The 12,923-nt window shown below is 34.9% G+C and overlaps 1 protein-coding gene across 1 annotated transcript; it reads left to right on the top strand.

Moving 5' to 3' along the window:
• Positions 1-53: 53 nt before the first annotated feature.
• On the top strand, positions 54-12,920 carry LOC139040878 (olfactory receptor 5AL1-like). Its single transcript, XM_070488599.1, is given in 2 exon segments — positions 54-99; positions 11,953-12,920. Coding segments are annotated over 2 exon segments (1,014 nt in total).
• Positions 12,921-12,923: the final 3 nt, after the last annotated feature.

Raw genomic sequence — 12,923 nt, forward strand, 5'->3', positions numbered from 1 at the left:
CTGCTGTGAGAAGTAGGGCTGATACAAATGTTGGGACATCTAAGGAAGTAAAGATGAGAGAAGTAGCTAATACTGGCCTAGGAAAGTTGCAGCCCAAAGGTAAGCCAAGCAGCTGGTGAAGACCTCAGCCCAAACACTGAAGCAATTAGTTCTCAAAGCTCTCCAGGCAACTGCATTAATAAGAATCTTTTTGAAAACACTCGTAGTGCAAATCCATTGCCTTATGGATTATTTCTCCTCATAGTGGTGCTTACAATTTTACACCCTGAGTGTACTAAGCTCCTGTTTATTTAACCTTCCTGTTTTGCAATTGCATTATATGTAAAAGATGATTTTTTTTCTTTTCTTTTTCCTCAGAACTCATTATCATTTCTGGAGCCCCTTATTTCTAATATGCATCACATTTCTACTTCTTCTGGCTTATTACTCCATCTTTGACATTAACATTTTTACATTTTCCATTTAGATTACCTCTCTTTATGAATCCTCTAAACATAAAAATAATATGATTTTTGATGTTTATTATTCAAAAATATTTAGTGTATTCTACAGGAACAATTTGAGGGTGCATTATAAAATAAAGAAAAAGCTAATATATGCTCTAAGCTGTTTCTTTTGTTTTATTTTGAATTACTAACATTGAACAGACAATATCAGACATATTAAAGATGATCATATTTAGTTTTGTCTGGGCTTAGGAGATATTTCACTGTTTTATGCATTTTTATTTTTCTTTTAAATACCTCACTCAAAGCAGTGGCCAGAGGTCTTGATAAAGGTGTCTATGTTCATTGTCTCCATTTATTTTTGATACGCTCTTTAGCCACTTCAATATAGTTTCTCTCTATCTAGTACTGTACCAAAGAAGGTGTAAGTTCTCAGATTTTCTCCATATTAATGAGTTCAGTAGACATTTAAAAATCTTCATCTTATTTAAATATTCAACAAGAAAACATAAGAAAAACTTTTGACTTTGGTTTGGGCAAAAGACTTCTTAAACAGGACACAGTAAGCATGAAATATAAAAGAGAACTTTGATATGGAATTAATGAGTATTAAAAATGTTGGTCTTTGAAAGACAAGGAGGCAAAAAGGGAAACTTCATACAGGGAGATAAATTTTGCTAAACGTATATCTTACAGAGGGCTACATACAGTATGTAGAAAGAGCTCTTACCACTCCATAATAAATATATAGGCAACACAATGAAAACTAAACAAAAATTTTGAACAGGCACTTCGCAAAAGAAGACATTTGCTTCATTGGCCAATAAGAACTTAAAATAGATGCTAACATTGCTGTTCCTCAGAAAACAAACTAAACCACAATGATGTGACATTATTCACCCATTCAAATGGTAAAGTTTAAAAGACTGACAATATGAGAGTTGATTAGAATGTGGAAGAACTGGAACCCTCATATATTGCTGGTAAGAATCCCAAATATTACAGCCACATGGATTTGTCAGTATCTCATAAGTTAAGCATATATTTACTACATGACCCAGCAATTCCAGTCACAGGTATTTACCCAAGAGAAATGAAAACATATGTTCACACAAAGATGTGTATGTTAGTGTTCATTGAAGCATTATTTTTTGTAATCAAAAGTGAAAGCAACTGAAATGCCCTTCAATGGTGAATGGATAAACAAATTGTAATTTGGTTACAATATGAAATGCTACTCAGCAATAAAAATCAAATAGTAATATTTGTACATGCAAAAACATGGATGAACCTCAAAAATATTGTGTGAAATGAAAGAAATCAAACAGAAAGAATGTATTTATCTGAAATTCTGGAAAAGACAAAACTATAGTGACAAAGCAATTCAGTGATTAGCTGAGGCCATTTGGTGGGAGAATTTTGACAACAAAAAATAAATTTAAATAATTTTAGTAATGAATAAACAGATCACAGAAGTTAAGCCCAGAGACAATCATAAGTAGATTTAAATTTTACATTTTTTGTATGTGAAATTTTACATTTATTGCAAAAATACAAATTATGTTTGGCATTTTCTAGTTACTTAAGAAATTTTAAAAAATTGTCCATAATACATCATATGGGCATCCCAAAATACCAACACATTACTAGTACAAAATTATACTACATAGAACCTGATATAAATATAAGTAATTACCTACCTGCTTTGTGGTAGTTTTGTAACAGTTTTATAACAATTCAAAATTATAAAAAACAAAAAGATATATTGGTTAAATGTATACCAATGATTAAATACCAAGAGACATGATTGTTATATTGTATGGTAAGAGTATGGCTAGTTTTGTAAGAAACCACCAAATTGTCTTTGCTGAACATTTTAACATGATTACTCAAGCACTATGCCTTCTATATTTCCCTCATGTTCTGCCAGCGTTTTAGCTGTACTGATTATTTCCGGGTAGAGTGACACAAATTTTACTCTACATGGTTACTAAGAAACTAATGGCCCTATCCTTAATTTATAGTTTTTGCAGTTGCCCATTGACAATGATGTTATCACAGGGCATGGAAGTTCTAAAGATCCTTTGTGAATTTCTGTGTTCCATATATATTCTTCCTGGCCCCATGGTGCATTAGCACCTAACTCCCTATGTTAATCAGAGTCGATTCCTTTAGTCAGCACACTAATTCCTTCCTTGCTTGTCTGTCCACTGGCTTGAAATAGTCATAGATTTAAGTTTGTTAAGACACTAACTGAGACCCTGGTGAAAATATTTTCTCTCAGGAACTCTAAAGCTATAACCTGACGAGCATAATATTGTAGGAATGGGACGCACAAGTTCAGACATTTTGCCATAGGCTATAATTATGAGACGGACCAATTGTACTACACCTTCTTCACTTCCAGATCCATGATTTCATGGTCTTGGAGACACTATACTGCCTATAACCTATATTGCCATTGGTTTGTAACCTACAGTGTGTCATGGAGGACAGCGTTCCAATGTAGCAAGTTCTTTTTCTAGCTGGTGACTTAGTTGAGCTGTCAATACGCCATTTGGATTTCCTCTCAAGCCATCTGATTGTTGGTGATGACATACATGTTAAGACCATTAATAATATGCCATGGTCATGTCAAACTTTTATTGCTGTAAAATGCATTTCTTCTTCTGAGGGAATTTTGTGTGGTTTACAATCTAATGAAGAATATATCCTTTAAGCTGTGGGAAAGTGACATTCCCTCAGACACTGCAGCTTGGAAGGGAACTCCTTATTCCACTTGCTGATTTCAGTAAGGACACATTATTGTTCTCTCCAATATTTAAGGGATTTGATACAATTCACTTCTCACTGTATTTATGACTTGTTTTTCAAAACAATGTTGCCATGTTTAGGATTTCGTATAGGTCTCTGCTTGGAACAGATTGGACACTTAATGTTGATAGTAGTAGAAGGGAGTCCATGGTATTGAATACATGTTTATATAGGCTTCATTCCTGATATTGTGACTATTCTGTTTATGGTGTCACTGAATAAGCCTTGGGGTTGCAAGAGAGAAGACAGTGTGGCTACTATCCACATAATACTTTCTCTAATTCTCCTGATTTGCTGCAAACCTCCTTTGCTATAGTTACCCTTTAGTAGGTAAAAAATTGAATCAGCATGCTTTGTGCCCCCTCATACAAATTCGTCTAAAATCCTCTCCTCCAGAATGCCAAGTTCTTGGAGACTTGCAACTCTCAGTCACCTGACCAACTTGCCAGCACTATTTGTCATTCTCTATGAATCAGTGTAAAGTCATGCATCACTTGATCATAGGGATACATTCAAAGAAACGTGTCATCAGACTATTCCGATGTTATGCGAAGATCATAGAGTGCGCCTACACAAACCTACGTGGTGTAGCCTACTACACAACTAAGCTATTTGGTAATAATTTTATGGGACCAGTGTCGTGTGTGTGGTCTGTTATTGACCAAAACATCATTACACAATGAATGACTGTATTCCTTCAGGCCACATTTTCTCCATATGAAGTTGAAGGTCCAATGTTAGATCCCGTGGAACAAATTTCTTTCACCACTATTCCTCAGGGAAACCACTTAGTGGGACTGTAATGTGGCACAATTCCATTTCTGACTATTTCCTACATAATGTGGCAGCTCTTCTTTGCATTAGGCCCAAATCTTACTTGGGACTTCCTCAGTTGGAACCTCTAATCCCTGAAACCACAGCATGGATTTCTAGCAGGATTGATAGAAAGGAGCCTGTGCAGCAGATATAAGTGATATGAAAATGTGGACCACTTGTTCATATAATGTGTTAATGCTGTTTTAACCATGTTGTAAATGAATCTCTTCCATTTAAAATGGATTGAAATGTGCCCAGCCCAAAATTATGAGTTGGTAGATCCCACAATACCCAACACAAGATAGACAGCTGATGCTAAATTTCACTCGGTGTCTTTCATCCAGCACTTAGTTTCTACCAGGATACAGAAGAATACAGAAAATTATTTTATGTCTTCATCAGAAGGTCTGGCTTTGCTACAATGTCTGTGTGCTGATGTGGATTTGGGCTTTCAAGAGACTCAAACATCGTTCTATTCCAAAACAGATATCTCTAGCATCAGTGGATAACTTGCAGAATCTACACTTTCTCTGGAACTGAATCCAATCAGGGAGAATGTTGAATATCTAATAAACGGCTCAGATCTATACTCTCAAGCATGGTACATGCTCCCTGGTAAACCCAAGAGTAGCACAATGTGCTGTACGTATTTCTGAGTTGTAGTAAATTTGTGGGACAACAATATGCCCTTTACTTTGGACCAGATGTACAAAGAGTTCCAATTGTTATTTCACTTAAAGCAAATGTACAGAGTGATGCACTAGACTCTGAATCTTTGTAAGGTTTTTCCTCCCAACTTTTGACTCCTACACGTTACTAAGGCATGAGGGATCTTGCCACTCACAGCTCACCAGATACACTTAGCAAGATTCTATCAATATAGTGAACTTTCATAATGTATTGTGAAATAACAAGGTGGTTACAGCTCTCATAGAGAATTTTTTTTCTTTTCATTGAGGTATTATTGACAAATAAACACTGTATACATTTAGAGTGTGTGACCTGATATTTTGGTGAATGTACACATTGTGAAATAATCACCACAATCAAGCTGATGGATGTGTCCATCACCTCACATGATTAACATTTTCTTTCTTTCTTTGAGGTAAGAACACTTAAGATCTACCTTCTTAGTAAATTTCAAGTATACAATAGAGTACTGTTAACTATAGCCACACATCTGTACATTATATCTCCAAAACTTATTCATCTTGTGTAACTGAAACTTTGCATCCCCTGACCAAAATTTCCCTATTTTCTTCTCCCTCTTCAGCCTCTGCCAACCATTCTACTCTCGGCTGCTAGGTATTTGACTATTTTAGAGTCTACATAACAGTGAGATCTTGCAGTATTTGTATTTCTGTAGCTTATATCACTTAGCATAATGTCTTCCACGATCATGGATAAATTTTGAAACTGAAGGATTCACATCTCCCTGAGGAAGTCTGATAGAAAGTAATTTATTTATTTTTCTCGTTTTTTTTTTTTGTCAAAGAGACTAAGGGTAAAGAAATTATTTAGTATAGAGAATAAAATATTTGATGTAAAGTTTGGGAAATAATTATTCTAAGATTTTTACACTATCAATCATTGGTAAATTAAAACAAAAAACTTCTGTTTGTAAGAAAATGGTGGGTTGGTCCCTATCTCTCAATATAATGAATATAAAGCAGCTAAAGTTTATTGATCCATATTACCATATGTATTATTCTCAAGTTAAATTATTATAGCTAGCTTTTATGGTGGGCATTATCCCCATTTTATAAATAGCTGAATCTTAAAAAGCATATGTGACTTGCCCAAGAACACACAGCTTGTATGTGGCAAAGTTAAGATTCAGGGCCAAATGGTTCTGAATTCAAAATTCATGGGCTTTAACACTGTCGGGCATTGACTAACGATTCAATGTGTCTTATTTTTTGTCTGTTTTCTTTTCTTTAAGTGCCTTGAGGCAGAGTCAAGAAGATCATGGTTGTGGTAGATTACAATCAAATTGTCCACATGAATCCTTTTGTCTATATTCACACACTTGTATTATTATCTCCCTGATGGACTCTGGCCCTGTGACTTGCTTCAAAGAGAATGCTCAAAGTGATCCTATATTGTACACCTTCTTAGGCTAGACGATTTTTCTCCACAAGAGTGCTTTTTCTTCATGAGAATGCTAAATGTTGGAACCCAAGTGCCATCTTGTTGGAATCCCAAGCTAGATACATGGAAATGTCACAGGGATAAAAGAAAGCACTTCAGCTCACAGCCTCACCAAGTGTCAATCACGCAACTGAGGCCACGTGGATCATACAACTGTTCTACTGCCCCAGCTGCCACCCCCTGGAGTAAGGTTTGTCTAGTTAGCCCACAGAAACATGAAAAATATTAAATGATTATTGCTTTAGGCCAGTATGGTTTGGGGTGTTGTATACAGCTACAATTGAAACAGTAGTGATCACAGAATGAATAGCAGAATTTTTTAAATTAAATTATATCTAAGAAGAAATTCTGAAAATAGATTTTACAATCTTGACAGAAGGAAAACCTTTAAAATATTTTTCTAAAAGAATTGATGAACATATTCTCAGAGGCCTATAGCTGTGTACATGCTGACAGATGTCTTTCAAGCTTTCTTGAATTTCTTTGAAGTATCTGAGGAAAATCACATTAGTATAATAATTAAAGACTAGTTATAAATAATAATGCAAAAAAATACATAGACTTCCGTACAATTTAGATTTAAAATTTTTTGTTATTGTTTTCATTCTGTTAGACAGAATGGTGTTATAAAAAATCAGAAGAGGGGCCAGACCAGTGGTGCAGTGGTTGGGTTCATATGTTCTGCTTTGGTGGCCTGGGGTTCACAGGTTCGGGTTTCTGGTGGGGACCTGCACAACCCTCATCAGGGTATGCTGTGTCGATGTCCCACATGCAAAATAGAGGAAGACTGACAACAGATGTTGACTCAGGGCCAATCTTCCTCACCCCCGTCCTCCAAAAAAAAACACACAAAACCAGAAGACAGTGTTTTTAAGTTAAAATATCCACATTCTGTAAGACTTGATTGCTTGTTATTTTTTTCTAACAATAAGCAATTGTTTATGATTTTTTTAGTTGTACATCTTTCTGTTTATATCTCTATACATACTTGTGTGTGGAATGCGGATAAACAGTTTTGTTAGAAAATTTGAAGAGAAGGAGTGTTAATTTCTTTATGATGTGCATGCCTGTAAACGCTTTCCAACAACAGACTTCAGGAAAAAAAAAATGAAGTTCATTTTAAATTGTGTTCGTCTTTGACTAGAACTATCAAACAACAATTTTCTGAGATTAAACTAAATGTACCTCCAGGTTGATAAGAAACTCACTATTTAATTATTACTTGTCAATAACTCCACAGACTATGGAGTTTCAGCTGTAGGGTTGGATCTTTGGTGCAGTTTATCAATACTTGGTAGCCTAGAAATTCTAACGGCAAGCTAATTCACTTTGATCTGATGTATACCGTGACTTCTTTCTGAAATTCAAAATTATAAAAAATCTGTATTAAAGTATGAAAGGTAAACAAAAAGCAGTTAAACATTTTGTGAGTTGTTTTCCCATGTGTTAAAATAAAATTTGCTATTAGTTACTAATACTTTGTTAAACTTGGGTTCAACATAGTGATCTTCTGAATTTCAACTGTTCATTCCTTTCCTGTTAAGCAAATTGGGTCCCAAAAGATTAACTATAAAATGATTGTTCAAGCTTGTGAGACATCAGTACATTGTTTTATTTAGAAATTGCTTAAAATGACATAATACAAGGAAAATGCTTTAGAGGGACCAACAAATGATATAAATTATACTCACCATTTTTAAGTAGTGTTAAGTATTGTTGGCAGTCACAGAGTTTGCCTCAAGATCTATTGGTCTCTTTTTCATTATGTTGTGGATTACTCAAAGGCAGCATGTAGTAGGAAAAAAAATCAAGGTAACTGAGGTAGGAAAAACAGGTTTGAAGTAACACAATCTTTGTATTCATATGTTCTGTTATTCAATTATTATATTTGGAGTGCCTATTAATTGATAAGTCCTACCAGGTATTGGGGAAAATATAGAACTATCTTTGCTTACCAAGAACTTGAAATTCAGAGTAGGTTACAAGTAAATTGACAGGAGAATGAATTGTTGGATGTGACACTCAAACAGTAAGGAAACATCTCTAGAAAGAAGTGAAATTTCCCCTGAGAAGCGAAGGATAAATAGGAAGATAGTAGCCAACGAGATAGGTGAAGATAAATGGAAGGATATTCCAGGCCATCTAAGTACAAAATCCCGTGGTAACATCTGAGAAACTGATAGCAAGCAACATGGTTGAAGCAAGGAGATTACATGAAAAATGTCACAAGAGGTCACACTATTCTGCAAAGAAGAGTTTCTTGATCAAAGTTTGAGTTAGCCACATTAAAAAGTTTGGACTTGATCCTCAAATCAACGGGAAACAACAAACTAAGATTTACAAGTTAGAAAGTACACTGGATTTGCTATATGCACAGAAAGGCTGGTAAGACTAGTGGCTAAGATAAATGGAAGAGGACAATAACCCAGAATGTTGTGATAGAGGTATAATATACAAGTAAAAGAATATATAAAGTGCAAGAAGTAGAGAGTTTAAAAAAATATGTTAAGTAATTAGTAGTTTTCAATAATTAATTCTTTGATTAGAGGAAGTAAGAGGTGTATATGACAAGTGATTTCTCTGTTTCTTACTCGGATAACTGGTTGGAAGACAGCACCTTTCACAGAGTCGGAAAATATATGATCCAAGGCATATGAGAGGGATAGGGGCATTTTGAATTCCTGATGTCTCTTTTGAACATGTTAAATTTAGGTACCTTAGTTATATCAAAATAAAGCTGTCTGAGAATCTCTTAAATATATATACCTGGAGTACATAGGAGAAATACGGCCTAGAAATTTAGACTTATGCATCACCAGCATATAAAAGACAATTGTTCCAATAGCATTAGATGAGAGTGTGCAAACATGACATGAGTTGGCTTAGAACAAAACTATGAAGTAATAGTTTACTTTAAGCATGGCCAAAGGAAGCAGAGCAACCAAGGAAAATAAAAGTGGATAGAAGATCAGAAAACATGGAAATTCTGGTGACTTTGGAAATAAATAAGAAAGCCAATGGTTTTCATGATGAAAGGAGATGTCACTAGTGTCTAGCGATTTAGAAATGTCATAAAGGAACTTTTAATTGTCTCTGAGAAACAGAAGCATGTTGGTGAACTTAGAATGAGTAACTGCATTGCAATTACACTGAGAAAATATTTCATTTGAGATATATATATGAAGGATGAAGTGAATGACTTTTCCAGGAGGTTTGGTAGTGCAGGGAGGAAGAGAAGAACAGAGGTTAATAAATAAAGGTAAAGGAAGAGAAGTCACAAGTCAATGGTGAGACTTTTTGCATGTATCTTCTCTTTAGTTTGATAGGAAAGATTGAATAAATTAGTAGAGGAAGAAGATATGGGAGACAGAAGAGTGTGGGAATAAAATAGAAGTTTAGATATTAGAAAGAGAATTCTCCACCTCATCACACCCTCCAAAAGGTGGAAAGGGTAGATTTGGAAGCAGGTAGTTTAGTGCAACTGGTGGCAAGTTGAGAAGGATCTATTTAGTTCTTTAAGTCTTCTTCTGATGTTGGAATTGTTAGTAACTACTCCGAGTAAGCTGGGAGGTGTGGGGGAATATGAAAGCATCCAAAAGTGTTTGAAATAGCTACATACACACCGGGAAACAAAACGTCGATTTGGGAAAAAGCAGCTCAAGTAAGTAACTAGTTGATTTTGAATGTGATAAGTTTGTCATAACTCACTTTCACCTAGATGGTGTTCTTGGTATTTCAGGAACAATTTCAAAGAGAAAAATAATTCAATAAAGCCAGATTTTGGTATATCTGGAAGGAAATAGGGCAAGAAAGTTTTGGATGTTGGAGAAAGAAGTTGTAGTAAAAATCACCATCTAAGCTGTACAGGGTAAGAATGGAATAAAGGAAGTGAAATAGGTAAAGGATAATTAGTGGAGTGAAAGGAATAGTGGTTTGAATAGGTTAGCAACAAGTCATAGTGTCATAACTAAGGTGAAAAGGAAAGAGCAGAGAGTTGTGGTCATAAGACAATGTTTTAATTTTGAATACTTAGCATTTCATCAGTTTCTAGATAAAATTATTTTCAAAATGGAGTCACAGGAACGGAAGCTCAAGTGGAGTGGTGGTCACTGATATCAAGATCAAGAATCTGAGAAATGTTATATCACCTGCTAGATTTGAAATATGTGGAGACTTCAAATGGAGCAGCATACAGATAAGTGGCCTGGAGAGAAGTTGGTTTTCAAGGGGGAGCCAAGTTTCAGGTTAAGGAAAGGAGAATAAAATGATTGAAAGTGTTGAAGAGTTTGGTAATATCAGAAGGAGAGCTGCACAGGCTCCAATACATCAGAAAAATATAAGTAGTAGAAAGAATAAGAGACAAGAAAGGCAGTGATTTGAGATCATACGTTAATGAGGCAATGGAAGAACACCTGAAACTGCCGCAAAGAGAATAACGTCCTGGAGTCATCAATATGACAGGATTACACACAGGTTTCTGCAGTCTAAGCCTCAATCTAAATACTATCAATACCTTTAAGAGCTAAAATTGATTTATTTAACACACAGTATAAGACAGGCACTATTCTAAACACTTGACATGAACAAAGTCTTAGACTGCCTTTCCAAAATTGCTGTCATCTCTGGTTAAGGGAGAAGTTCTTGGGTCTCTGAAAGGTGATAATTTCTGTAAACTATGAATTGGTGTTAGGGAATCAAGGACAAGTTTAATGAGTTATTCTTCTTCACCCTACCCTAATGGTGAAACATGAGAGGGCTTAAGCTTTCATCCTCAGTTTCCATATCTGAAAATGAAGATGATAGCTGTATTGACAATTTACAGGGTTGATGTAAAGATATTCTGAGATAAAATAGTGAAAAAAGAAAGTCAAGTTTATCACCTTTTGCTCAAGTAAAGATCATGAAAAGCTGCTTCCTTTTAATAAGCCAGAAACCAGTTTGTATTTCCACAAACTCATGCTAGATTTTTTTTTCTGCTTTGCATTTGTATGTTTGAAGGCTCATGATAAATGTGTTTACTGAATCACTTATGTATTTTTAATCTTATTATGCCTCTTTCAAAAAAAGCAAGACTATCCACATTCCTAAGGATATTTTTCTGCCTTTAATTTACAAAAACTCCGTAACAACTGAAGGAAAATCAGGAATCATAGTAAGAGAAGAAAATAAAATTAAGATTATTCTGAATATTCAGTGTACAGATGATCAATATTCAAAATTTTGTTTATGATCATTCATATTGTTACTTCTTCTGGAATCAAATTTTAAATTTATACCTTCTTATTAAGTAAAAATTTTTGAAGGAATTAGTATACTTTTTTTAAGTATTCCAAGAATTTAAAGAATTATTTTTATCTGTATTCAAATAACTCTCAATAATTAATTTCTCTTATTAAAAATAGTTTTGAGATAGATTATTCAATTATGTAAAATTTTAAAGTCCCGTCTTTCTATTTTTAGCAATTCCCATAGAGTTCCATGCTTTGGAATTTCTGCTTAGAACAAATAACTTCATTCTGAAACCGTAAGTAACATGAAGATTCTCCTTTGATTGTGTTCAACATAAGATCACGGTGGGTCAGAACCACTTCCTAACATCTGCTTGATTACTGCCACTGGAGACGAGAATATTCAGAATTTATGCCCTGGAGGGATTTAAATATAAAAAATCCTCCAGGCTTTTATATTTTATATGTTTTTTATATTTTAACTTTATATTTTTAAGTAAAAAAAAAGTTTTAAATCTATGCCATTGCCAAAGGCAATCATTCACAAGTATCTGAGTTTATCCTCTTGGGACTCACGGATAATCCAAAGCTTCAAGTCATTCTCTTCGGTGTATTCCTAGGGATCTATTTAGTTAGTGTCATGGGTAACCTTGGTTTGATTGTACTAATTCAAATCAGTCCTCAGCTTCACACACCTATGTATTTTTTTCTCAGCCATCTGGCTTTTATTGATTTTTCTTTTACTTCATCTGTCACCCCAAACACCTTGGTGCATTTCCTGTGTGACATTAAAAGTATAACATTTTATGGATGTGCCATTCAGGTGTGCTGCTTCATCACATTTGTAGTTTGTGAACTGTATTTGCTTGCAATTATGGCATATGATTGGTATGTTGCCATCTGTAGCCCTTTACTCTACGTCACTCTCATGCCAAGAAAACTCTGCTATCGAATAATTGCTAGCACATATGTTTATGGATTTGCTGTGGGTCTTGGCCAGACAGTGGCAACATTCCGCTTGTCTTTTTGTGGCTCAAATATGGTCAACCACTTCTACTGTGATGATGTTCCCTTGGTTGCTCTGGCCTGTTCCGACACTCATATCAAAGAACTCATGTTGTTAATCATTGCTGGGTTCAACACCCTCTGCTCTCTACTGAATGTGATGATTTCTTATGTTTTCATCCTCTTTGCCGTTCTGAGGATCCATTCTGCTGAAGGAAGACAGAAAGCTTTTTCTACCTGTGCTTCCCACCTGACCTCCATCACAATATTTTACGGGACAATCATTTTTATGTATGTACTACACAATTCAAGGCATTCTCTAAACACAGATAAATTTGCTTCAGAGTTTTATGTGGTAGTGATTCCCATGTTAAACCCATTGATCTATAGCCTGAGAAATCAGGAGGTAAAGAATGCACTAAAAAGAATTAGAGAAAAGTTGTGTTTGGCTATCAAATAACTG

Source organism: Equus asinus, chromosome 17 (genome assembly GCF_041296235.1).
Source record: "Equus asinus isolate D_3611 breed Donkey chromosome 17, EquAss-T2T_v2, whole genome shotgun sequence".
In the NCBI taxonomy this organism is placed as follows: Eukaryota; Metazoa; Chordata; class Mammalia; order Perissodactyla; family Equidae; genus Equus; species Equus asinus.